This window comes from Pieris napi, chromosome 4 (genome assembly GCF_905475465.1).
Source record: "Pieris napi chromosome 4, ilPieNapi1.2, whole genome shotgun sequence".
Lineage (NCBI taxonomy): Eukaryota > Metazoa > Arthropoda > Insecta > Lepidoptera > Pieridae > Pieris > Pieris napi.
In genome coordinates, this window is record NC_062237.1 from 6,244,545 (window position 1) to 6,272,317 (window position 27,773).

General features: G+C 33.1%; 6 protein-coding genes across 17 annotated transcripts in view; 3 read left to right on the forward strand and 3 right to left on the reverse strand.

The window, feature by feature from the left end:
* Positions 1–1,237, forward strand: LOC125048703. 2 transcript variants are annotated; one of them, XM_047647531.1, is made up of 2 exons: positions 1–216; positions 508–1,236. In XM_047647531.1, the coding sequence occupies exon 2, from the start codon at positions 515–517 to the stop codon at positions 1,130–1,132; it is 618 nt and encodes a 205-aa protein (XP_047503487.1). In that variant the 5' UTR covers positions 1–216; positions 508–514; the 3' UTR covers positions 1,133–1,236. The 2 variants fall into 2 exon arrangements, with proteins under 2 accessions (XP_047503487.1, XP_047503488.1); XM_047647532.1 differs by lacking the exon at positions 1–216 and adding an exon at positions 246–359 and having other exon boundaries at positions 508–1,237.
* Positions 1,238–3,964: 2,727 nt separating this feature from the next.
* On the reverse strand, positions 3,965–5,779 carry LOC125048705 (UBA-like domain-containing protein 2). Of its 2 annotated transcripts, none has more exons than XM_047647535.1 (4): positions 5,498–5,779; positions 4,750–4,824; positions 4,240–4,470; positions 3,965–4,003 (listed from the first exon to the last, which is right to left on the reverse strand). In XM_047647535.1, the coding sequence occupies exons 1-4, from the start codon at positions 5,603–5,605 to the stop codon at positions 3,977–3,979; spliced, it is 441 nt and encodes a 146-aa protein (XP_047503491.1). In that variant the 5' UTR covers positions 5,606–5,779; the 3' UTR covers positions 3,965–3,976. The 2 variants fall into 2 exon arrangements, with proteins under 2 accessions (XP_047503491.1, XP_047503490.1); XM_047647534.1 differs by having other exon boundaries at positions 4,240–4,473; positions 5,498–5,774.
* A 155-nt stretch (positions 5,780–5,934) lies between these two features.
* Positions 5,935–7,956, forward strand: LOC125048704 (RNA exonuclease 5). The gene is made up of 2 exons (XM_047647533.1): positions 5,935–6,203; positions 6,290–7,956. The coding sequence occupies exons 1-2, from the start codon at positions 6,143–6,145 to the stop codon at positions 7,945–7,947; spliced, it is 1,719 nt and encodes a 572-aa protein (XP_047503489.1). The 5' UTR covers positions 5,935–6,142; the 3' UTR covers positions 7,948–7,956.
* Positions 7,957–8,302: 346 nt separating this feature from the next.
* LOC125049103 lies at positions 8,303–17,992 on the reverse strand. Of its 4 annotated transcripts, none has more exons than XR_007116944.1 (6): positions 17,665–17,992; positions 16,873–17,099; positions 15,284–16,178; positions 13,553–13,759; positions 8,764–9,013; positions 8,303–8,487 (listed from the first exon to the last, which is right to left on the reverse strand). XR_007116944.1 is itself a non-coding variant. In XM_047648202.1 (4 exons), exons 1-4 carry the CDS (start codon positions 15,336–15,338, stop codon positions 8,334–8,336), a joined length of 666 nt encoding a protein of 221 aa, XP_047504158.1. In that variant the 5' UTR covers positions 15,339–16,033; the 3' UTR covers positions 8,303–8,333. The 4 variants fall into 4 exon arrangements, 2 of the variants coding, with proteins under 2 accessions (XP_047504158.1, XP_047504159.1); XR_007116945.1 differs by having other exon boundaries at positions 13,549–13,759; XM_047648202.1 differs by lacking the exons at positions 16,873–17,099; positions 17,665–17,992 and having other exon boundaries at positions 15,284–16,033.
* A 534-nt stretch (positions 17,993–18,526) lies between these two features.
* The window catches only part of LOC125049038 (nucleolar and coiled-body phosphoprotein 1), a 42,991-nt gene continuing 33,744 nt past the window's right edge, over positions 18,527–27,773 (forward strand). For 2 of the 3 annotated variants that reach the window (XM_047648046.1, XM_047648047.1), the window contains exons 1-4: positions 18,532–18,795; positions 19,090–19,259; positions 19,408–19,550; positions 19,915–20,089. In XM_047648046.1, the coding sequence (XP_047504002.1) occupies positions 18,683–18,795; positions 19,090–19,259; positions 19,408–19,550; positions 19,915–20,089 (601 nt within the window). In that variant the 5' untranslated portion in view covers positions 18,532–18,682. Of the gene's footprint in view, positions 18,796–19,089; positions 19,260–19,407; positions 19,551–19,914; positions 20,090–27,773 lie in introns of all 3 variants that reach the window. The other variant, XM_047648048.1, reaches the window with a different exon arrangement.
* LOC125049042 lies at positions 21,032–27,771 on the reverse strand. Of its 5 annotated transcripts, none has more exons than XM_047648054.1 (10): positions 27,535–27,763; positions 26,748–26,916; positions 26,593–26,666; positions 26,142–26,263; positions 25,538–25,736; positions 23,961–24,076; positions 23,729–23,829; positions 23,335–23,436; positions 22,940–23,050; positions 21,032–22,391 (listed from the first exon to the last, which is right to left on the reverse strand). In XM_047648054.1, the coding sequence occupies exons 1-10, from the start codon at positions 27,586–27,588 to the stop codon at positions 22,312–22,314; spliced, it is 1,128 nt and encodes a 375-aa protein (XP_047504010.1). In that variant the 5' UTR covers positions 27,589–27,763; the 3' UTR covers positions 21,032–22,311. The 5 variants fall into 5 exon arrangements, with proteins under 5 accessions (XP_047504010.1, XP_047504012.1, XP_047504011.1 ...); XM_047648056.1 differs by having other exon boundaries at positions 25,601–25,736; positions 27,535–27,758; XM_047648055.1 differs by having other exon boundaries at positions 23,335–23,424; positions 27,535–27,757.

Below are 27,773 nucleotides of genomic sequence, written 5' to 3' on the forward strand. Positions count from 1 at the left end.
CTGTGGATTCATGACGTCACTGACTGACTTATTTAGGAAACTACGATGTTATTTTTAGCAGTGTCATTAATCTTTACTATGTGCTTTAAAACTCAATATAATTTTTAAAGCAATAGCGAATCCTTGCTCATATTTTAATGTATCATGTATATGTAAATTCCAAAGACAATCTTTCTTCAAGAACAATATATAAATATTGGTAAACGAATTTGAGACGTAAGTTTTATTTTGTTTGTCACAGTTGACAGTTGTGTTAGTGTTGTTATGGGTTGTGACCAAAACATTTAAAATTGTTATTTCCAAACTTTCTCCAACAAAAGAAATAAAAACCACCTTTATAAATGAGGGCTAAAGTTAAGGTTGAAAGTATATATGCAGTAAATATTTATTTTGGCAATTTAATCGGCAGCCTATCCCAATACAATATTGAGCCTTGGTCTATCATGAATAGGCGATGCACTTAGTTGTTGACTATTAATTTAATTTCACATACTTTGACTATTACAGAATAGAAATGGCTACAGATGACATATCACTAAGAGTTGGGCGGTTAGAAATAGAATCATCAAAAGTAAACAAAATTATAAAAGATGATAACCCATTTGTAACTCAATTCCAAAAAAGGAATTCTCCAGCCAAATCTACTCACCAAAACAAATGCATTTGCCACACAGTGAAAAAGCAGTATGCAATAGGCAAAAGAAAGCACTGCAAAATACTCAGAGAACCAGTATTAAAGTTGTCACAATGTCATCCAACACACAGAAATGAACTCCAAAAGTCATTTTTACATAACAATGTTTCCAAATGTCCACTATCAAGTTCCAGTGGCAATATATGTTTGCATGCACTAGTCGATACATGCAATCAACTTCATATTTCATCAGAAAAATCTAAGGGTAGCAGAAAAAATTCAGATATAAATAAAATTAAGGTTTGGCAAACTAATCATACTTCAAATAAGAAACAAAGCCGAGAAACAGTATTAGAGACTAACTCGTCTACATCTTGTTCTCAGCAGGCACTGAATCCTCCATGTGATGTAACTATTGATGAACTTGCAAGTTATTTTGAAACTCTAGTTCATATACCGAAGAAGATGTCATCTATGGCAGAAATGATGTATATTTAAGTTATAATTTTGTATTAAAAAAACATGATTGTGTTTTTTTAAAAGAAAGTTTGTGTTAAAAAGTTTAATGTGATAATAGTAAAGCAATTTTAAACATAAAATTTGTTAATAGAAACTATATTTTTCATAATTTTCCCTTTCTCCATCTATAGTATATGAAATATTAATTATTAAAACTGTTAAAACTTTCATTGTAAAATATCTTTAATACAGAATTTCATAAATAGATGCTCGTTTACTTTTAAATTCCAATCAACATTATCCCAAATTTCAAACTTGAATGATCAGTTTGGAAGATATTCCCTATGTAAGAAAATACTTTAATCTTACATTATATTGATGTGGTGATTAGAAATGCAATAAGAAAGCTTAAAACTAACAAATTGTCTGCTGAATAGCTGAAGCATGGAGGAGATCAAGGCATCAAAGTTATGCTTGACTCTCTACTGAATCCAATAAACAAAAGATCTACAAATAAGTGCGAGAACTATCGTACAGTAGCGCTCATACCCCGTGCTAGTAAAATAATGCTTTACAGTATTAATGGCCTTACAATCTCTCTTTAAGACTGGAGAACTATCTGATCTGTAATTTGTCAAGGAATATGTCTATCTTGGATTACTACTGTCTGAACAGGGTAGAAGTGAACGAGAAATCAAGACCCAAAAATGCAGTAACGCGCATCTGGCAAGATGTCTAATACTATAAAGATGACATTACGAACATTGGTTTTCACTTCATACATTGTTCTAAGGATCGGAATCATGGCCATCGAGCGCGAGTGAAAGATGCTTCGCATACCATGGATCTGGATGGATGCGAAGGATCATGGATCTATCAATCTTGGATTAACTCAAAGTTTTTAGGAGACCCATAACAACATACTATAGAAGAGATCTTAAATATACTTTGGCCATATCGCCCGTCGCGAACCAGATATAACCTGGACAGACTGGTTGTCGTCGTCAAGGTGGAAGGCAAAAGGCCGCGGGGTAGGTCGCCAACCCGCTTGTTCCCAATAACAGCTGCGCTAAGGTAAGCTATAGATAAAAGACCGAACAAAGTGGAGATATCACTAGCAGGGCAGCAGGTACGTTAAGGTGACCCGACCTGAGCCATGAAGAACACGATTGAGAAGAGAGATATTGTAATACATTACCAATTTAACTGGTGTAATGGTGAACGACTGCAGACCATGAGGTTTCTGGTTCAAACTTGAGGAAGGACAAAAATTATAACCTGCTATTGATAAAATTGTAATCAAGCACGTAGAGGTCGTGTTGAATCAAAGTAATCGTTAAGACTAGAGTATATTATTCAGATTCTTCTGTCGGACTAGCAAACGGATTTTAGAAACAGAATAAACTTGTATCTACGGACGTGTGTGCAATAATTATAAGCTTCAACCTAAAATCATTCGTAGTAACAAAGGCATAGATACCTATTTATAGACATAGTATAGTAGTAACTTACGTGTTAGATAATTATCTTGTTGAACATATACATCGAAGGTACATTCTGGCTGTTATTCTGCTGAAATTTGAAATATTTGACGTAATTGCCAAACATTATAGGTACATACCTACCTCCTCTATTGTTTTTTTAAAAGCGCCATGCATAAAATGCGTTGTATATTTTATATCTGCAACGATTCTTTTTTTTGTATTGCAACAATGAATATTAATAAACGTAGGAAAAATTTCTATACATTTAAATCATGCAACGTAGAAATTGGTGCAATATATTAGTAGAGGCTTATAGTTACTCGTCTAAATATTTAATATTTTGTTTGTCAGTTATTGTTGCCTCAGTAATATTTATATGGATCTATGAAAGACCCCAGCTGTACAAGGTAATTTTTTCCTTGTAAACAAATCCGTACTAGACATGATGAAGGTTAATTTTCGTATATTAAATTACAAAGTTATGATGTTATCTAATCTTATGTACATGTAGCGTGCTCAATGACTAATATATTTTGATGATTTTTTTTCCTATTTTAACAACTTTTGGTACGGGTATAGTTCAAAGAAGTGCAAGTTTTTACCAATATAGATATATCGTTAATTGCACCGTTTTCAGCTTATTTTCAAAAAGAGCAAACAGTCAACAGTTTTTAGTCCAAGTGCGAGTGGTGAAATATTGGTTGGAAATGGCAACAAAATCCCACAAGATATGGGAAATCAAGAATTAAACGCTGATAATCAACTAGGAGATACATCCAGAAGTGAAGATGAGCGTCACATAGTACGTGGAAACTCAAACCTAAATCTAACGTATGAATGATAAGACGGTAATAAGGCCCGTAAGCTGCTTATTGCAGAATTTTTTATAACAAAAATTTAAATTATATTTTTGTGTAATTTTTTTCTTGATGCTTAATGCATAAAAACACTTTGTCTTAATTAATCACTTTAATTACATTCATAATATTGTCTTTTATGAAGCTGTGTATAATACATGTATACTGAATATAATACAGAACTTAGATTCAATTTAACTAACATTATACATATCATGTATAGAAAAGAATGGCTATATAACGAAAAATAACAATTTTCTTTTAATAATACATCAATAAGTTCTACTAATCTGATAGTAATAATCACAGTTATAGATTTCTAATGTATGAAAATTGTAACACAAGTTATATAGTGCAATTTGTTTCAGAAACCACTATTTAATATATTAATGAACAGTGACAATATTTATGTTTACAACATGATTGACTATGACATCCCAATCTGTACTATGGGTGTCAGAAATAATGTTCAAAAGTCCACAGCTCAAATCGCGCACCATTAGAAAAATAAATTACAGATGGTCCTAATCTACATTTACAATTTATCTTGGCATGTGTTCTCTGCACACCTGGAAAAGAAATATAAAATAATTATTTAAAAAAAAATATATGTATATAATAATTATTATAAAATTGTGAAACATCTAACACATCAGATAAGAAATTAATTTGTCTCTACTCTACTCTTTTTTGGAAAGATCAATAAATCATCTAATTGTTTTGCCTCTAAAGAAAAATTACAATGAATTAGGTAACCTAAGTTGATTCTCAATTAACTATAAAAAAGGTCCTGTCAAAGGCTTACCGCAGTTGAGCAAGAAAGCGGTGTATAATTATTAGTCTGCTGATTTGCAGTGGAGAATGTGTTAGGTTGTGCTGGAGGGTGCGTGGCGAGGGGCGAGACAGGCGGCGCCAGGCCGCTGACGCCGCCTCCACCTGTGTTGCTAGGGCTTCCTGTAGTTGATAGCCGTGAAAAGGCTGCTAAAGCATCTGGGAAATTTGGCGGAGTTGCCGGTGTGTTGCATGGAGTCATCAACTGCTGAAATAATATCAAATTTTTAACCATAACTAAGTAAAGAGAGAAACCTAAGTACTAGTTTAAAAATGTGTTTAAATAAATGTTAGAATAGCATTGGAATTATCTGGAGTCTTCAATATTATGACGGCTTGCACTTGTTACCGAATAAAATACAGAATTACTAACAAATAGGTTTATTATTAATTATAGCTATGTACATAATAATTTTATTTACAATATTGGTTAAGATAAGTAGGTTGATTACATAATTTTAAAAAGTCTGATCTTGAAGCTCACCTGCGGATAATGTTGTGTTGCAATACCATTCGCTGACGGTATAGCAACTTCTTGGAAGAATATTGAAAGTGCGGTCTGAAATTTCAAAATACAAGCTTTAATGTCAATTAAACAATTATATTTGCCTGCTGATTTTATTGTTCAGACCAGAACAAACTTAAATAAGTAAGTAATGCAAAAACACTATACATCTGCTTACAATAAAAAAATAAGCATGAGTATGCATGCAGTAAATATCCAAAAATAAAATATATTATTTTATTCTTTATAAGATAATATCTTAAAATTTAGTTGAATAATGTTGGTCAAACAAATGTTTACTACAAACTTGCATTATTGTTATATGGACTAAAATTGCAATTTTAACCTTAAACCAATCTAAGATAACCAATAATATAAATATAAAATTGAACAACAACAAGAAAATGGCTACAAAATCTATTAACAACTCTTCAATATTCTAAACACTACTTTTAACAATAACATATAAACATAGGTCTATTTTGTCGTTATCAATGTGTGTACACTATAATCTACGGTAGTTAATTGATCATTTAACCAATCTCAATACCTTTAGAAGTCTTTGGTTACGATGTTAAAAGTTGCAAACGCAATCGCTTAACCAAAACAAAACATTTATAATCATGATAGGTTACCAACTGATTTTCTTCAAAAATATAAACACAGTAGCAGCCATTTCATGATTTTAATGTTTGTTTACATGTTTTTAGGAATATTTAGCATTTACCTCAAACTGCCAATGAGCTGCCTGCAGTAATTGTTTAGCTTGTTCTCGAGCACAACCAGCAGCTAACACAAATTGATTTATCATTACTTGTTCACGTAATGAATCCATATTTACAGCCGTAGAATTAATGGTAAATAGGAGTCACCGTCAGAAATAACGAAATCAAGAAATGTTTATTATTCAATAGGCACATTCACAAGATAAAGCGCAGATTATCTATCGTCTAAGGAGTAACGAAACTGTGGTCTGAACTAACAGATGAAAATTAGAGTAAAGGTTATAGTATTCTATTTTATAATTTATACTATAAATTTAACTTTGTACAAAACAATGTGTCTGTGCTCTGTGGTAGTTTGTACCTATAGCGCTATAGACTAATATTAGTAACACAGAACACTAATAATGGTAAACTAGGAACTATCAACTACACCATTACTTCATCTGTGGTTTCTAGAGATTAGAGAAGATTACTGAGCTGCGATGTTTATTAAGAAGTTGGAATTTGATTATTTTTGTAACTTTCCCAATAAATGTATTTAGTTTACAACTAACTTCATAAAAATCCATATTCTATTATGTATTAGAAAGTATAATTACTATTATAAGAAGTATTTTTCGTAAAACTAACCTCAAATTGAAAATATTATGATGAATCTCTCCTACGAGCCCTGCAAGAAAAAGGCACGTAGAGAAGTTCAAAGTAAATGTAAGCAATATATATATATTATTTTTAATAGTTAATTTGCATAAAACAATTGTTTTCATCATGAAATATTTACAATGTGTTTTCAGATATTAAAAGAAAAAATAAGGTAGAAGATTCAGTTGAAGAAAAAATTTATGCAAAACCTCCTAAGAAACACACTCCTAAATTTCGATTAAAATCAGCTGGCCATATAGCATCACTTGCTACACCATTAAATGAAAGAATTCCTATAGTTTTAACAGACATTCAGCACTTGCTTCTACATTCCTTGTTGGGAAATTTAAACATAACTCAATCACCAAGGTGGTATACTATAGATAAATGCAATCATGTTTGCCAAACAACATGTCTTATAATTGAGGGTATTTCAATAAATCAATTAGAAGAACATAAAGAAAAATTAATTAATATAAACACAATCTTTGAGAATTTTGTTGAAATCTTAACACCATCAGTATACAGTGGTTCCCTTGTTAAAGAATTAGCTTTAGTGCCCCTTTCAGAAACAGAGAAAGAGTGCATTATACAGAAATATGGAAGCTTGAATTTAGCTTTAGAAGTACGGAAAGATCTTATGGTTATGATGAGAGCTGTATTTCCCATTGATGAAGACAATGAAGATAAGATAGTACAGATAGAATGTGAAGATAAGTTCCCTAGAACTCAACTTCTGTTATCTGCTTGGCAATTGATTGAGGAAAATTACCCAGTCCCTTTGAAAGGCAAGCTGAAAAATATATACTCTGATTATGTTTACTCTAAAGAAGAGTATAAAGCCGTCACAGCTGATTCTCCTATGTTTGGGCTGGATTGTGAAATGTGCATTACAAATGTTGGATCAGAACTGACTCGTGTCTCAGTTGTAGATGAGAAATACAAATTGGTGTATGAGTCACTGGTTAAACCCTATAATAACATTACAGATTATTTAACTAGATATTCTGGTATTTCAGAATCTTCTTTAAAAAATATTACCAAAAGATTAGAAGATGTTCAAAAAGAGTTACGTGAAGTATTACCACCTGACGCTATATTGGTTGGTCAATCACTTAACTCTGACTTACATGCTTTAAAAATGTTTCATCCTTATGTAATTGATACTAGTTTAATATATAATTTTACTGGTGAAAGAACACGGAAATCCAAATTAAAGATATTAGCTAAGGAGTTTTTGAATATGGATATACAAACAAATAAGAATGGCCATTGTTCAATAGAGGATTCAATAGCAGCTCTTAAATTAGTTCAATTGAAATTAAGCAAATTTATTGAATTTGGAGATGCCGTGCATACTAATAGACAGAACTATAAAGAAAATGTAGTAAGAATGTCTACAAAATCTGATTATGCATTGTCAATTTTTAATCATATTATTGAGCAGAAAAAGACATCCCTGGTAGTGGGCTGTGATGATATCACGGGGGACTATCATACATACTTAACACAAGCAAAAGACAGTATGAGTACACAGTTAAAAAAGGGTAAACCTAAAAAAGTTAAACTTAGTACAGTTGATACAGTTGATGATGTTATCACTACTGTTACTGAAGCTGCTAATGATTACAATTTAATTATGGCTCATTTGAAACAAAATTCAACTCTAGAGTCTTGTCATGCGACAAATATTGATGAATGGGTGAAAAATATTTGGAGCAGTCTGAAGGAATCTGCTCTATTTGTTGTTGTTTTTAGTGGTAATACTGCTGAAAATGGAGTTGCTATGATAAGAGTGAAAAATAAATAAAGTAAATTACTTGGTCTTCAAAATTATTACTATCCTTAAATAGTTGTAAGTAATAGACGTGAAATTCAGTCATCACAAACAGCAATGTTTAAAAATTAATGACTAGTTTTTTCTTATCTGTATGAAACTGAAGTAATAATGAATTAACCATACTACAACAATTAGACACAAAATTATTATAATGTATGTGCCAAGACTTATTACTTAAAAGTTAAAACATTTTAAACCTTAATAAATAGAATCTTTTTTAAAACTGTATTTCAAATTAAGTATTTTTTTAGGTTTTAGGCCCAATAAATTAAAATTATATTGGTAAGAAAATATGTATGAAGTTGAAAAAAAACGTTGCCAATACCCGTATGACGAAACTTTATTTAAGAGATGTGTTATTTGGTAAGCGAGTATATTTGCCCAGTGACAGGGTCCACGGCGAGAGAAGGTGGGAGTTCTGCAGCTATATCCGCTAAAGCCTCCCAACGAGTGGACCGGTTTTCCGACTGAGTTGGACTTTCATGTTCTAAAATGTTCATTACCTCGTCCCTAAAACATAAATAAATCGTTCCCTATGAAATAAACTAACTGTAGACACTAGGTTTGAAAACTGTACATTTACTATAAGAACTTACATTTTTTATATGTATGGTAACAAAAGTTTTAATAATATAATAAAACTGCTATAGTCTAATAATGTTATGCTGTTAGGTATCCTCATTTATATAAAAAATAACTTATACATAGAACCTTTAAAAGTTACCTTAGATTGCTTCTTTAATTTAGATAATAATTGTTAACAAATTACCTTAGCTTATAACTTACTTTTCTTCTAAATTTTCATTAACTATTTCAGGAGTTTTATTGTCTGCTGGTATTATTTCGTCTTTTATTGAAACTCTCTCAGGTGTTGGTTCATTCCTTGCAGCATCTGTTTCTTGTGATTCTTCAAATTTTTCATCTTCTACTACATTATTCACTAAAACTTGATCTACTACTTCGATAAATGTTTTTAATTTTTTCTCTGTTTGAACGATGTTTTTCTGGCTATCACTGTTTAAACAATTGTCTATACCTGAAATTTTTAAAATACATAGAAATATTTTTTATACTTTGCTTTTAGGAAATTTGTCGAATTTAACACTGCATGATGTGGCTAACATATTAGGAAACGGTTGTATACGTAGGTATTTTATTCATCCATTTCATGTCGTGAAATCCTGATGTGATTGATAACCAGGGTTCACAACCTGAAGCCAGGCAGTTATCGTACCAGAGCAGGGTTCACAACCTGAAGCCAGGCAGTTATCGTACCAGGGCCGTAAAATTATCGTATATGTGATCCATATACGATAAATTATCGTACAGTCAGGAAAATGGCTAAAAATACTTTAAAAATCATATGAAACGTGAAAATAAAATGTTGCAAACGATTTATAGTTTAAATCTTGTAAACTTGTGTTTTTCAAATTGAAAAAAATAATACTTAAAAAAATAAAACTTAATTCAATCTCTTCCGTCAAAGAGGAACAAAAATACGCAATATTTTCTCGTTGAACAATATGGTGTTCACTCTAAGTGATATACCTATTGTCCGTAAACATCGCATATTATTTTTATCACTTAAAATTCGTTAGGTATTAAAATGTTATCGAAGACTTCCAAATCTGCGTCACCATACAAATCGTGAATTTTTTGGCTGTGCATTCTGATGCGTTTTTGTGTTTGTACATTAACGCTTTGTTCATCTGCTGTAGTTGCCTTGTGACAGCATAAGTTCCTAATAGAAAAATAAGCCAATAGATGGCACTGACACTAAAAACTGTAATTGTTATTGGGCTATCTGTGTAATCATCAAATTTTTTATCAGACTGGAAATTATCGTAAAATCTGCGTACGATAGTCATGTAACATCGTACGTAGTTATGAAATTATCGCAAAAGTACGATAATTATCGTACGGTTGTGAACCCTGTACCAGAGCCGTAAAATTATCGTATATGTGATACATATACGATAAATTATCGTACAGTCAGGAAAATGACTAAAAATACTTTAAAAATCATATGAAACGTGAAAATAAAATGTTGCAAACGATTTATAGTTTAAATCTTGTAAACTTGTGTTTTTCAAATTGAAAAAAATAATGCTTAAAAAAAAATAAACTTAATTCAATCTCTTCCGTCAAAGAGGAACAAAAATACGCAATATTTTCTCGTTGAACAATATGGTGTTCGCTCTAAGTGTCCTGTAACCTATTGTCCGTAAACATCGCATATTATTTTTATCACTTAAAATTCGTTAGGTATTAAAATGTTATCGAAGACTTCCAAATCTGCGTCACCATACAAATCGTGAATTTTTTGGCTGTGCATTCTGATGCGTTTTTGTGTTTGTACATTAACGCTTTGTTCATCTGCTGTAGTTGCCTTGTGACAGCATAAGTTCCTAATAGAAAAATAAGCCAATAGATGGCACTGACACTAAAAACTGTAATTGTTATTGGGCTATCTCTGTAATCATCAAATTTTTTATCAGACTGGAAATTATCGTAAAATCTGCGTACGATAGTCATGTACCATCGTACATCGTACGTAGTTATGAAATTATCGCAAATGTACGATAATTATCGTACGGTTGTGAACCCTGTTGATAACCCGCCTTTTTTAAAACTAAACTTATTCAATTTTTATAAAGCTCTCATGAGTGAGCAAGAGTTGATTTCCGAGTAAAAAAATACTGTTAGGAAATACCAAATTCTCATTAGTAGGCAAAATTTTAAAAACGGACTTAACACCACAACAAAATCAATAACAATCAAATAAATTTTCTATTTAGATGTAAGTGATTTTATTGAAAACACGAACCTCAAAAACCGGAAGTTTCGACTACATCAACCTTAGGTTTACTAAGGTTCATAAAATACGTTATTCCTATATGTTAACTAATTATAGAATTGCGTTTTCGAAACGTTTAGGGAGCGAAAGCAATATTATTTTTATTGAGAGGACAAGTTTAGGTACAGGTGATTGACCGCCCGCCTAATCGCGGTATTATGGTAAGTTAGCGTTTTTATAAAATTCGAGTAGAAAACGTGAATAATTTCGGAAAGTATTTACAATATTCAGCTACACATTAATAATTAAAAATGAATAAATAGAAAATTTGGTAAGTTTGGCAGTGTACCTTTATTGATAGGTACTTATTCATTGAGAGAGGAAACCACCAAGCTCTGGGTCACTGATACTATGAACTATCTACCAGGCGCCACCTTAAATCTTTAATTAGCGCCTGTGCATTTGTACCCCACCAGTGGCGAGAATAACGACCAGAACTCTTTTGGCAATGGAGGCCCATATAGGGAGTCACATAATTTGATTTCATGTAATCATCGAGAACGCGTTTATAATCATTTAGAATACGAGAATTACTGGCTAGTAATCCTGATAGAAGATTCAGGCGAATCAATAAAAACGCTCTATCTTTAGTTACTAGCAATAAAAATGGCATTTTATTTCTTAATTATACCTTTAGCCATAACGATTTACCATAACTTTATTGTCTTTACACTAATATGTTTTCACTTTAAGGTGATTTTAAATTGCAGCACCGAACTTGCACTATCTTAGATTAATCATAAAACAACCACTTCGGTTGTTTTAAATCATGCGTGAAATGCATTTATTAATTCGAATAATCCTTTATGTGTTGTGCTGTTATTATTCGGCTTTTCTGTTGGGCTGCATTCATTAAAAAAAACTTTAGGCAACGTCTACGCAGAATTGCGGCTGCGGAGGATTTTTACAAATATAAAGAAACTGAATCGGAAATTAATAAAACGATTACATACGTTCGCATATTTAAATTCTTTTAAAGTAGATGTGTTAAGATTAAATTTATTATCCGAATTCCTAAGCTGTACATGGAAACTATATATTACTAGATAAAATAACTGTAAGTGATAAGTGAAGGTTCTGTTCATAAATATAATACGTTATTACGTTAATGTTTAAAAAGTATTTGAAGGTTACTATAAAATTAATTTAAAACACGCACCTACATACAAGTAGCAGGTACATATATTAGTAGCATAATAAGGCTGGTTTATGCTTAGTTTTTGCATATCTAAATACCAACTCGCTTTAAATAGCAAATTGCGCCCTCGCTTTTGTTTCCTTTTCATTTAAATATACATTTATACAAAGTGAGGTGTTTGCAATGTCACGTTTGTTTATTTCGTACTAAGTTATTTCGTTGCTATACCAGCTAGCGATCGTGTTAACTAAAGTGCTTAGTTTTAGCTAATTTGCCTTTGTGGATTAGTTGTACAAGGACTTGTTTACAATATGTTTAATGTCATGGCACAGTGCTTATTTTCTAAGAAACTATGTTGTACTGGCATTGAGAGAAACTACTAATAAAAGGGCGTTTTCTCATCAGCTGGGTAGCGGCGAGCATAAGTGTCGCCAAACCAAGAGAGCTGCGGTGTTTCCGCTGCTTGCAGGTATTAGCCAGCCGCTGCATGTCGGTAACCGATCGTAGCGGACTGTGCTTTCGCTGCGGTCAGCCCGATCATAGGGCAGCAGCCTGTACGGCAAAACCAAAGTGCTCGCTCGCGGAGGTGGGCAGGAAATCTGACCACAGGCTGGGAGGACCCCAGCGTGAGGGTACCTTGGTGCCGCTCATCACTTTAAAAGAAGAAGCCCACAAAGTATCCGCGCAATAATGCGCTTATGGAGTTTATCGAAATTGTAGCCAATGACCCTACAGTTACTACAGAGTAATATAGACCACTGCGCCGCAGCGCAAGACCTACTACACCAGAGTCTGGCGTAGGGGGACATTAATGTCAGCATAATATTCGAGCCCTACGTAATAATAATATAAAAACTGGGTGGGTGACCTCGATGGCTTGGCGGGAATCGTCGTTACACCGGCGGACGGTTCGCCAACACCTGTCCCGCTGGGTCAAGGGCTGGGAAGTCCTGACGGGGGTTGAAACCGTTTCGTACTTTCTCCCCGCCATCGTATCCGGAAATCAGCCAGAGTTCGTTAAAACTGTGCCTAACGTGGGCCCTTAGAAGCTTAGATATGATGCAACTAGCCATGACTGTTCAGGCTTGGTTCCCCAATCCAGAACTTATAATTACCGAGGACGAGGCAATGTGGTTACGTGGCGGGCCCGTGGCAATCCTATCCGACGCCGCGATGCAGCTTCTCTGCTGTGGCGAGATGCGGACAATTAATAACGCTGTTACCGTGTCCTGCCTCTGGCGATCACTGGTGGCTCTGTTGGGTTTTATTGGGTATGGACAGCAGCAGCCGAGCAGCCGCCTAGCGGGAGGCGTAGCATTTCTCCACGAAAACAAACGGCATTTAGAGAAACAAGGTTACCTAATTGCATATGTATCTAAACAATCTCATTGCGAGATTATAAGAGATCATACAGAGGAACTTTTCAACTAATCGATTAGCTTGAGTGAAAAGCTTTATTTGCCCCTGATTGATTACATATTAGCTCGCGAAAGTGCAATTTAAAGTCCATCAATCAAGAAGCATTAATTGATATAAATAAAAAGTTGCAAAGCATACTTATGTTCAAGATACTAACAAACCTTTGGCTGGCCAATCCGAGTCATTGTTTAAAAATATAGAATTATAACTAGGTAATTGTACGTTTTCATTTATTTTATCACTGTTAGGAAGCATCTCAGTAGAATAGTGGCTGTCCAAACTCAAGTGATTCTTGTGATTAACATATGTATTCTGGACTTTTTCCTCTGCCGCATAGTTTTCATTATTTGTCTCCGATTTGGCGCCATCTAAAAAGAAAATTTATTTTGATTGTTTGCTAGCCCAGCTAAATCGTTGAACACGTTTATTGGGATTCCAATTCTTTAAATCCCCGTGAAATATTTTAGCATCTATATCAATATTATCTACTATTTACATGTCTTTAAATTCCTTTTTACCTCTCTTTACGATAAACCTTATAAAACTATTATGTAGAATTTTATACTCAAAGTGTAAAATTTTATTAGCTAAGGTCAGAAGATACTATCTATTAAAAGCAGTAATTTGTGCTAGCAGTATTAAGTGTACTCCCTTGATTGACATATAGACACCTAAATGCCTTACGTCTCATGCTATGCTATAATTAGATATTGATTCAGTCTTTAGTTGAGCTATCAAGATTTTAGAACCTATATTAGATACAAGGTTACAAAGAAAATACTTTTAATTAAGATATATAGATATAAGAACTATATGAGACTATTACAAAGAGCGAAAACCAAATAGTTTCCAATTTTCTAGCAATGCAATTGTATCTTAAAGTTTACCCGTTTTTTCAGCTTAAATTATTTCGATTTCCAAAATAGTGTTTCATAGAGAAATTTAATTATAAAAAGGTGTGTTTACCGAATATGGACGGCCGAATATGGATAGCAAATAGAGGTTTTAGATTATTTTTGTCCTTCGTTACCTAGATACAGTAGTAAGGGACATGCATGTAAAAAGTTTGCGATAAGAAAAAGTGGTATGTTCGTTTTCTAGATAGTAAGGGGTGGTAAGTCATTGTTTCCGACGAACACGGCCGCGGCACTTAACATTTCCTCGAAGGAAGACGACAGCAAAAGTAAGATAAAGTTTTACTTCAGTTTCAACTCAAAAATTATTACGTATATAAAAAAAATTACTATGTCATATACTTTAATGTGATTAATTTAAAATGATAATATATTAATTAATTGTTATAGATATACCAATTAATTTATTTATTATCATACAGGCGTCCAAAACATTAACTTAGCTTATTATATTATTTGAATTTTATAAAAAAATCAATTTAAGAAAGAATCAAGTCAAATGTGAAACTATGCCTATGAACAATTAATATACAAGATTGCAAATCATTGAAACCTAATTAACGCTAGTCGCTGAGAGAAATAAAAACTGGACAAAAAGGCCTAGACAAGGATATCCTTCCAGGGATGGAAAGGCTACCTTAAACTTCGAGTAAGTAGAGTTTATTTGGTAATTACTATTACCAAATAACGAGACATCAGGTCCTTATATTAGCGATATCTTGTTACATTCCATCGTGTGTTAGTAAAAATAACACAACCTGTTTAGTACAAAATACTTATGGCTACATATATAGAACAATAAATAATTTTTCAGTCATTTACGAAATTCCAGTTAATTAATTAATTGTCGTTTAGGAATAATTGCAAGTCTTTTAGCCGTCATGACATGTTGTAGTGCTTTAATACAGCGTAAATATTTAATTAAATATTTGGTGTAATCTGAACTAAAATGCTCTATTTAGTTTTGTATTGTTGTACCTGTTGCATCACTCCGAGCGTCTGCCATAACTGGAGCGCTGCTTGTGCAGCCCATGGTTTGTGCAGCTTTATGCCATTTTCAATTTACGAGTACGTGTGGGTAAGTTTTGACTAGTACGTCACAAGTCTGCGAGTTAACAACTTGAACTAAACTCGACTGCGCACTCAAGATTGTATCGTATATATACCCATTAGGTACGCCGTACGGGAGGAAAAAGCCCACTCAGCTGACCTCGCCACTCGCAACCCCCTTCGCGTTTTTCAAATTAAACGAGTGTAAGTAAAGCATTCTTCCACACTGACGCAATTACTGTTTAGATTTTGTTTTTCATACAACCTTCGTGCATTAATTCTTTTGTTGAAACGAAACCCACTAATTATAATAACTTAGCACTTAACTCTATAGTAAAAGCTGTAGTAAACGCTCAATAAATAGCCACTTAATTCAATCATTGAAAGGCAAAAAAAGGTGATAAATTATTTGATTTGATTGTAATAAAGAAACATCAATATACCATTTCTATTTATGACTCACTCGCTGAGCAACACATTTTATATTTTAAACAGCAACCTAATTGGAGTTATGAATTAAATTTACTCTACTACTTTATATCCTAAGCAAAAAATATAACATTTTGAATATATTTAATAAGAATTTCGTAATGCATATTTTTGGTTAAATACGAACAATACAAATAAAATCGCTGAACAATTACATCGAATACATAAATCAAAACAAGGCAAGTCTAAAATTATAGGCGAGCACAGGGACACGGGCCTGCTTCAGCAATTACTAGGTCCCCGCTGAGGGCAATGGCTTCGATTTCAACGGCTGCTCCGAGCGGTAACCTAGCCACCTGATACGTGGCACGCGCTGGGGGGTCCTTAGGAAAATCTACAACAAAACGGATATTATCGATACTGCTACCGTAGTTGAGACTTTAACGGCACTTGTTTTGTGTAGGCAGTCATTGTTTAGATTTCCGAAGAAAACAAATTTAATGTTTCCATTACGAAGGAACTAGACAAAGAGTTCACTTTCGAGAAAAATCATAAGTACGATACCGAACAGACATGCGTAACTATTAAGTACAATTATAATATTTATGAATGTTAACAGTTAATTATGTATAATTTGAGGAACCTAAAACTCTTTTTCGTAGGTAGGTAAGCATTAGGTATTTACACCTAAATGTTTAGCGTAGAGCCTCCGTCCATCTTCAAAAAAGAGTTTATCAGTTTTAACTAGACGTATGTGATATTGTTGGAATGTATGATCTACTTAGGGCCAAGCATTCCAAGCATATGTGTTAAATTTCGATAGTGTAATGTGTATGTATGTATGTTTGTCCACAAATTCCTTGGAAATTAAAAGTCATGTCAACATTGTCCATTTGATTTAAACCAGGTATATTCTAAAATAGAGAATTAATTTATAAAAATGGTTTGTAGTTTTTGAGATATCGGTAACAGCGTATTTCTGAAGGGTACATGTATACCAAGGAAATAATAATGCCTTTTATAAGATGTACCTACCTATTTGTAAGATGCAAAGCAAATTCAAACGAATGTGACTTTAAAAAGCTTACATTGGGCATATATTTGATTAACTACTTGAAAGTCGTCTAAATTGGCCAAAAGAATAGTGGTTTTAATGACGCCTGGTAATGATGACCCTCCAGCTTCTAGAACGTGTTTCATATTGTCCAGTGCCTGCTTAGCTTGAGCTTCAGCACCGCCGCAGACTAATTGAGCTTGTTGATCCAACCCGAGGACTCCAGATATATACAGAGTTTTGCCAGATAGGATTGCTTGGCTAAAATATATTTTAATTGAATAGTTGAAGATCACTATTTACTTAACATACTATAGAAAAGAAGACAGACAGAAAGTGTACCTACTGATTTTAAAACATTAAATATGCGTGAAATTAGATGCAACGATAATAGGTAAGAGTTTTATATACATTTTACTAACAAGACATATCTACCAGCTGGCAGCCATCTTTTATTATCTTAAACGATGTAATGCCCGTGACATTGATAACCTTTGAAAAAGCAATTTAAAGAACACACAGCCATACTTAGAGTCGTACATTAAATTATAAGCAATTACAATTATTACCTTAGGAACGGATACGGATGCAAATGTAATATTATTAGTTAACAACTGATGTAAGAATAACTTTTTAGGTATTATTGTAGTTATGGTGAACTTATTCGTATACCTTTAACAATAAATGAGCGACTGAGGTAGGTATATGAGGTATGCCTGTTTGTTCGACTAATTTAAATAGCTTATAGTTTAAGGCGTCTTAAATAAGTCGCATATTTCATTAAAAATATCTATTACATTTTAGTAGAATAATGTGTACTGCCAACCTGTATGGTCCAACGGGTTTATAAATTTCCGGAGAAGTGACTATCGTTTTGGTTACTTTGTGTGAGTTAGATCCGTCGATCGTTGTCATTTTCACTCGTTCTACTGCACGTCTATCGGTTAATTTTATTCTGATGCCGTAATTTAAGGGCTTATACTTTACTGGTATAATTTTGATACGAACTAATTATCTTTATTTACATGCCTACACGAATAAAATTTTTACTACTGCCATGAATTAATTATGATGTTTGGTGTCAAAATAAAATATGTTACAATAAAAAGGTAAAGGTTTTTATAGGCATTAGAACTGATTATATCTACCGGCCCACAGAATGCTTTGGTTAAATTATATCTTTTGAAGTTATACTTCTTTAGGCGCGTTATGAAAAATTGATGAGAGTGAAATTTAACGATGCGCGCGCACCGTGACACAAAATTAACAGAATGAAGTTGCCTACGGAAGATGCTACGGCATTGGACATAATTTAAAAACAACATTCGAATAATAATATAATTTACATTACACTTAATGTAAGAGAATAATAATAAATATTTATTTATTAAATTTTTCAAATGTAAAATGAACTTTATTGACTATAATGACTCCTTTTCCAGTCTTTGATTATTTAATTGTAATTAATTATTTGCATGCAATTAAAAACAATTTTTGATGAAGGGCCCATAGTGAATTGGTCGCCAACTTTCAGGCAGCCGCCTGGAGTTTCCTGACTTTAATTCAAAACCGAGTTAAGATTATTGTCTTTCTCTGTTTTACTTTTACAAATTATTAATGAACTCTGAAAGCTGACGCCTGACAATGACAGTTGATACTTAATTGATGTTTGACTTTGATCAGGATTTGGATAAATATTTTGAATTTTGAAATTTGAATTTTGAATACATACTTAATACTTATTAAAAAGACTATCTATTTGCTAATTATAATGAAGTCGTCGTAAACTATTATAATTCTGCATTAGTTATTCTTATATTCCACGAGATATTAAAATATTAACTATGGAAGAGCAAAATATAGTAAACATAAGAACTAATAATCGTAACATGCTTCAATTAAATCGTCAAATACACAGGGACGAAATAAATGATGTTCGAAGATCGGTTATTAGTCGGTGAGAATATTTACTATTTTTATATTCGTTTTATATAGATATACATTATACGCCTATACAGCATGCACATTGCACAAGCCACCTGGTGCCTGAGGGCTAAGGCTAAGTTGCAAATTACATTGCGTGCGACAAAGCGTCACGACTTAAAAAATATATAATCTTACTTTTATCTGCAGTTTGATTTTCTAAAGAGTTGATCTAAAGAGTTGATTTATTACTTAAATCAGAGGAGTCAAGATGTTTGCTGGTCCACCAGAGACTTAGAAATGCATTTTATAATTGATATGTCTGTAGGTATACAACCGAGGATGTTTTAGATATTATTAAAAAGCTAAAAACTAAGACATCTATAACATCAAAGGAATTAAATCAGCTTAAAAACGCTCTTATGAATGAACCACATAATATTGAATTAGTGCTTGGTCTACATGGGGCAATAAGAGGCATTGTAGGAGAGTTAACAGGTTTGTAAATATAATATTATGTGCAATATTAACATAAGGCGTATCCTGAGATTATACATTGTCAACTTAATATTGAAAGATAAAACTGTGTTGTAATAATTAGTATTTATTTGATATATAGTAGGTAAAAATATATAAAAAATTTCAGGAACTGATATAAAAAAGCAATGTGCTGCAGCGGGATGCCTATGTAACTTATCAATGGGGGACAGCAAGGCTTGTTTTACCATCTGTCGAGCTACTGGCACATATTTAGTGGCAGCTGTTGATAATATGGCTACAGAACTAGCAGTAAGATGTTTACAAGTATCACACATTAAATAATATCAGAACCGGTTGGTACTGATAAGAATTAAATAAAAATTAAAATAACCCCATTCATTAAAAGGCATTAAAGGGCTAACCTAAATATAGTTTAAATAACTTATACACTTCAATCAGCACCATCTTTTTTGTATTATAAGCATTTGCAAATAGTCTTATGTTGCATCCTAAGTTGTATGTAATAATTGTATAAATTCTTTAATCAAGGGCGTCTTAAGAACCGTGACAGAACAAGGTCTGAAATTCAGATCCAGCAAAACTAAACTACATACAATGCATTTACTATTATTGCATTTTACAGTAGATATACTTTATATTGCTTAAATTCCAGGTGACCTGTGTATGGACTTTGGGAAATTTGGCTGCATCAAGTATGAAAACATGCGACATGTTAATCTCACAAGGAGCTTTATCAAAAGTAATAGACATTCATCCAAATAACGAGTTACAAGATGCTTGCTTATATGCCCTCAAACATTTTGTTTATCAGCTGGGAGATAAGCTAAAGTATGTTATTTTTCTAGATATATAGTAGATACTATAGTAATATTATATATTAATTTTATATTATAATTATCTATAATCATATGTGCAGTAGTAATGTATTAAAAATCTCTATTTTAGGGTAAGTGATCTGCGCACTATCATTCAAGCACTGTCAAAGTTCCAGCTAAATACAGAGTCATGCCAAGTTTTCTTTATACTTTCTTGTCATGAATATTTCACTGAAATCTTAACGGAAGATATTATCTTATTTCTGTTAAAGAATTTGATTAAATACATGGAGGAATGTCTATTATGTGAAGAGGCACAACTATGTTGTGAGTTAGTGTATATTTGCAGGACCTTAGCAAATACAAATGAAAAAATATTTGAATACATTTTAGACTTTTTTATAAAAAAAAATGCAAGTGGTTTATGTAAAAAAGTATTATTTATTGAGAATTCTTTTGTAAATAATTCACTACTGTGGTTGTTTGGTAACATTTATAATACCTGTAAGGATAATGAGTTTTTCACTTTAATAGCTGATTGTAATTAAAAATGTTAGGTATGTTATAAATTTTTTGAAATGTACAAAAATTAGTAATAAGCAAATATTTATATATTTTTTACCCAGTTTTTAATTATCCATGATATTTGAATAAACAAATTATATTTTCGAAAATTTTATCAAATAAATACCAACTCCCCGTATAGATAAGCTAGTTTAATATATTGGGGTTGTATTATATCAAAGATTACATTGGTTTGCGAGTGCATTAACAAAATACCTATCGTATCATAATATTTGAATTATGAATACACAATAATATTTAAATTTGAAATTTTCATTACGATACGATGAAAGTCTAATTTTCAAAGCGCATGCGCGCTTTTACTCTATGGCATAGACTAATTATGGCGCCATTTTGTATAAGATTGTGTAGTTAGTAAAACAACAGTGCGACAGTAAATATAATTCATTTATTATATAAGTAATTAATAATTATTTACGATATTATTATGAAATAAGGCTACAGAATAGTGTTTAGATTACGTCAACACTCTCACAAATGCAGCTAAATAGAAGACTAGCTTTATACAATGTCATTGATGCTATTACTATGATGTTTAACAAATGTTCATCCATAGTGTTTATAAATACGTAAAATTATTGTTTGGATCGTAGATTAATACTAATAATATATTTTGGTATTACTATCGAATTAAAATGGAAATATATATGAAATTGTCCTAATACTTTAGGGGGTATATAACATTATTAAGTAGGTATATATTTTAGGCGGTGCCTTGCGCAAAAACTACAGCAAAATGCACAGGACGATTACAATGTGTGATGAAGTGCGACGTATTCAAAATTGTATTGCTTCCGTGAGGCACAAATAATAATCAAATCACAGTTACATACCATCTATTTTGCTATCGACTTCATAAGAGCTAACGACATTTTTTATTTCCTGACAGTGACCTTTTCCTTTCAATAACTCGCCAATTGCATTATTATCTACTTCAGTCTACTTATATATTCAATTATTGATAAAATATTTATTAAAACTGGTGTCAATTGACTTCAATCTCTAATTTAATATGTATACTAAAAACGTGTGTTGAAACCGTGTTATTTGTGCAATTACTACGTTATATTGATCACTCACTACGTATTGGAATAACAAGTACGTGTTTTTACATAAGAACGTACAAATCACAGCCTATTTATACACTATTTTACAGAATTGTATTACTCAGACCACAGAGCAACTTAATGTGAATATAAGGGTATTCCCAACGCGGTCCAAGCGTTTAAATTGTATGTTTCAGCAATGCAATGAAATTATATAATATGTTCTCCGTAAAATATACATAGTAGTTACTATGACTTAACAGGTATATATTTCTCAAGATGTTGTTCGGTTATGGATTATGTTTTAAATTCAATAGAGCTTCGAATGGAAGGATATTTGGAAGGGCCTCTAGCTGTCACGCCATTAAAATGGAATCAGATAAAGAAAAAATTGCAGACAATGAAATAATGGTTACATTTTTAGTCTTGAATTCCATATCAGTGCTATAATTGCGAAAAGGCATTCTCAATTACTGACAAAAATAAACCCTTATAAAGCTAACACGTTTTAAAATTTGGCAGCACTTTGTCAAACGTTCAAGTTTCATACTTTCACCAATGATAAACAATATATATATATTTGTGAGAGTGCGCTCCGTTGCATTACGTGTGCTCGGATGCGTGTTTGCGGTGCGTGCGACGAGCTCGCGGCCGCGCGCCCGTTACCGACGACGATGTGTTAACTGAAACCATTAAGAAGGAAATTCAGCATTTTAAGGCAGATGTAGATAAATCTAAATTTTATAAAATTTGGCAATTTATCAGAAGAACTTTAAAACTAACTAAAAATGCGATTACACCAAAGGACGAAATACCAAATTTTAAGTATATTGCGGGTCTCGCCTACAAGAGGTTTTAGTGTGATAGGATGAATCAATAGCATTAATCAATTAAAATGAAATGGCCTTGTTTAGTGAGAACATACATTCTTTTCCCCTTAGAGCAAGGCCGTTTCCATTAAAAAACTAAATGTACTATGAAACGGACGCTTCGCTTTATTGTAATTAGTCTACAGACCATAGACGAGTCTACGAAGCGCATAAATATAATTCAAACAAAATTTTCTTATTTCTTGCTTTCACAACCGGCCTCCTGCGTATTTTTTTCATGATGAGAAATTGTTTTTACGATAAGAAGATAATTTAACAATAACGTTTGTTAGTATACATGTTTATATGTATTATGTTATTTGGATTATGGAATATTCAAGAACTTAGAACCCCATTCTCACCATTTCCGTGCGGAATTATTTTAGTGACCACAATTTTTAATTCGGGATATGTGGCTTCAGGGTTGATTTTCTGTAAATTATCTGTTATAACTGGATTTATTCGTGGGTGATCTGAAATCGAATAAATAAAAAAAAATAAACGGAAAAGTGCAATAATAATGGCTAGTGCAATTCAGACGGACGAGTATAGCTGTAACTAGTGTCAATGACTTATACAGGAAGATCATTGCGAAATATACCTAAAAGTCTATATTTCATAGAATTTTAATTTCTAATGAAATACAAATATAGAACATTTGTTAAGAACATGAGTTTTTGAAGTGTTTTCTCGGTCACTCAGTAATAATAGGTAAACAGTACCTACCTTAATATTTATTTATCTTATGGTTTGTTACCTGTCTCTTCCGGGCTCTTTCCAGTATAGGACTCTCCGTTCAGTGTTTGTGACTTTTTTACTCTTTCTGTATAACCCCGCGCTCGCAAATCTGTGAAATAGCCTTAGGTCCTAAATGTCGGCACAGACACATTTTTGCATCTGTTTCATAGATAAGGTATAAATAACTCTTTGAGAGGTAAGGTGTTTAACGTATTTTCAGTTATTCGCTCAATATAGTACTGCTTTTTCTATCATAGGGTACCTACTACCTAGTAATGTAGTTTTATTATTAGGTACCAGTAACTCTTTTTTTGTACTTAATTTCATTTAAATCAATGTTCGAACATTTAAAGGATTATTCTGAATACGTATGTAACGTGTTAAAATAATTACAGTTGCTGTAAATAACTTACTGTGAGCATACGCGGGTGGGCGTGGCTGCTGTGGGAGGACAGCGAGTGCTGGAAGTGTGTTGGGTCGTCGTTGTCGTCCGCCACCTCGCATGCTGTACTCTCTGGGTACAAAACACGGGTTATATTCCAAGTTTCTGTAAGCTTTAGTACCCTCTGGTATCCGGTACTCTCGGTAGTTTATATCATCTACTCTTCAGGCATGAGAAGAGATTCATAGTAAATCTTCACTTACTCTCTCAATGGCTCTCTCCAAAAATCTGCTGTATGGAGGTATGGGGCTGGCAAGGTAGGAAAGCCAAATGCGTCGACTGCGCCCGCGCGCATCAGTGAGCTTTTCATGCACTGCAACTGTATGTAGAACATTTTTTTTTCTATCACGTTGTTAATCAAATAATCTACAATACAAGTATGGTATTAACGAATAGTATAATTTATATTGGTAAGAATTTCGTGTATCTTAAGAACATTCTCAAACTGATTTTTCTATGGGCTAACATCACATCATACAAATTACACTTTAATGCTACAATTAGGTACGCAAAATCGTGCATCGGTGATTCAAAAGAGTAAATCAATGAAGTGGAATCTCAAAGTTCCATATTACGTACAAATATATGCTCTTATTCATAAATATACCTAAACCTTTACAACCTATAACTTTAAAGGCCGATTTACATTATCTTAGTGTTTAGGAGAGTGCTTTAGGACCTACTTTAGTTGAAACATGTAAACGCTACTTGCTTTAGTAAACGCTACGCTAAAGAACTTGCCTTTCAAGTTGTACTAAAGCACTCTCCTAAACACTAAGATAATGTAAATCGGCCATAAGTTAAAATAATGTTTTGAACCTTTACACTCAGCGATAAGTATACAAACTGTAATAGCTATTCATAGTTAAAAACTGCGGTTATGAATTAGACTTGAAACTAGTTTTTATGTTACTTTTATAGTCTTCATTGATTTACCCGGTTTCAGGACTATAATAACTCCAAATGGATACATCTTTCTAAATAAATGTTACTACTGCAAGATTAAGGAAACATCGACACCTAAGTAATACGACAGTCACGAAGGGTCTAAAGAATACACAAAAAGACTAACTAAAGTCCAGGAATGTAACGACTGATCGGTTGCTATATTTACAGAAACCAGCAAAATTCATGATTTCAATATAGCGCTAACAGAACAATCATGAAATTTGGTGATTTGTTAGGCGACTCGCACACAAAAAGTTTGTGAAGTTCGGCCGCGCTGGCTCACTGCGCCTACTCTGCCTTCGCCCTGCCATTTGCCTAGTATTAGCCACAAATTGTAATTAGGTACGTATTAGCTTATAGATATGAGCGATATGTCACAGGAGAAATAAAATTGTTACATACGATTAAATCGTTATGCGTATATCACATTTAAAAACATGTTCAATTTTGATTAAAACGTGTTTAATTTTGCAGTAATTAAAAATAAGTACACTTAATACTAATTTTAAATAATTTAAACTTAGTATTAATTGTACGAAAGTTAGAGGGGAGGGGTCTTTGTAGGTAAGGTACTTAAGGTACTTATCGTGTTATACGTGTTAAATCATCATAATTTTGCTTCTGTGACAATCTATTCTATAATGTAACATGTTGGGGTATTTAAAAAGGATTAAAATAAACTTTGATGAAAAAAATTAAACAAAAATAATTCTAACCTAAGATAAACGCGTTTTAATCAAAGTTTTCTTTTAATCGTATTTGCGTTCCCGACGGCAAGACCATGACTATCACTAGCTGTATAAGGCCCGGCGAGTGGCGGTCGCGAACGTACGTGCGCGTGGTGTGCGGGCGCGCCGTCGAACAGTAGGTTGGTGACGCCCGCGCCCCCGAGTACCTCTCTGCGCTGCCGCTCGGCGTCCGCTCGAAGCCGCCGGACCAGCCGCTCTGCTTCACCCAGCCGCGCTCGTAGAGCCCCAGCGCTTTCTCCTTCCTCATTTTCCGTTGCTTCTTCCTCTAGAGACCGCAGCTTGCTGGCATTACACAATGTATTACAACTAACTCCACGAAGCTATAAGATACTAAAAAAATCTACTAGATATGACAATTTCAGAACAGAATAAGGTATAGATCAGGATCCCCTCTTCGCTCCACGCTATCTTCATCCTGCAGAAACAGACGGCATCTGTCATTCATTTATATTTAATACTTGAAACGGTACCATGTTTGCTTTAACTAGCATTGATATAAAATTGTTAGATCCAGCTATGGCCCACAACCTGAACCCTAATAATCTAACCTGAAACATAATCCGATAGGATTTGAGCCAAAAAACAACGGAACGTTTGCTTGCAACGTTGAAAAAATTAGTTTATATTTGTTAGAGTACTATCCAAGGAACAAAATAAGATTTAGAAAGATTGTATGAAGAGGCATACTTGGCCTGTTCGTCGACAAGGCGTTGCAACCGCAGTAAGTCGTGGGCGCAGGCTGTAGCCTCACCTCGCGCTGCTGCTGCCTCCTTTTCCAACCGCTCTACCTCTCGTCGCAGAGATGACACCTAACATGTTGCATTTATTACTATTGCTCTATTCTTTTTAAAACATATAAAAAATATCAATTATAAAGAGTTTTTACCAACTTCTGGGCTAAAGGATAAGATTAAGATGTAACGAAATACAATAACAACAAAACCTCAATTAAAACTATTATCAAGAAATCAATTAAACATGTAATTAATACAGAAGCTAAGCTCGCTAAGATCTTAATTAATGCTGAATTGCAGCTCTTTATCAGACTAGAGTTATTCTTAATCTTGTCTGTAAATATTTATCTGATCACGACAAACTATATTACCTCAAATAAATTAGTAATATTATTGGATCTTACCTGGTTTTCGTTGTCATCAGTAGTCGAGGTATTTTTCGCAGGCTCTTTGTTGAATATCAGTTGAAATTGTAAGTCTGAAAAAATACGTTATCGTTATTATTTAAAAAATAATTGTAAGCTAAATTATAATTTCTCAATATGGGTGAATGGTTAACCTCTATTTCTCTCTCTCAATGACTCTATTTCGGCGTGAAGGCCACTGAGCATCAGACGGTGTTGTTCCTGCAGGAACCGAATGCTGTGCTCGAGGTGGGCAATCCTCGCGACCGGGTCGCCTCCACTGATGTACAGCCCGCCATTTGGCTCTACAGGTGTCTTTTTCACCTGAAATTATATTTAGTAATTTTAATTCAAAACTAGACTAAAAACTATCTATAGTCAGTTAAATGACTATACATAAAAATATACACGACTTGTAATTAACATATTTGTTGTCTACACTTAAACTACTGATCTTGATCATTTTTGTCTATGGTAATTTTAGACAATATAGCATATTTTAAATTCTAGTTCCAGGTAGACGAAGTCGCATCGATAAAATTCTAATAACACTATCGGTTAGTACAACTAGGTACAACACAATACCCCAGCAAATACACAACGAGTAATGAAATCCTTCACAATCACTGACTCACGATTGTCCTTTGTTTTGTCTTGATATGACCTAAGCGGTTTTAGTGTTAGCTAGTCATTGTTATTTTGTCCCGACTTGAGCAAACATAATGTTACAAATAATCATTCTTACTAAAAATATCCACTAAATATTATTGCATTTACGATTCACAAACTTTAATTCAATTTATATCAGATCTTGTCAAACCCATTTGTAACCAGTTCCTTCCGCGTTATGATAATTTTGACCGCGATTGTTTAAACCAATTACAACTTCCAAATATTTTGCATATTATACTTAAGATGTATGTAAATATATCGAATAAATACCTTTCCCTGGAGCGAAGCGAAGGGCACTCCAGGCACGAGTACCTTCGAGGCCATCGCTGCACTGTACACTAAGAAAATGCACCGGAGTTAGCACACGCGCGTTCGCAAAGAGAGCGATCCGACATTTGCGAGTAACACGCGTAATTCTAAAAATTCTAGTATTCACAAATAGTATTTTGACCGTGAACTTTGTCAGATACTAACAAGACGCGAAATTCAGGTTTTTTTTGGTTTTATAG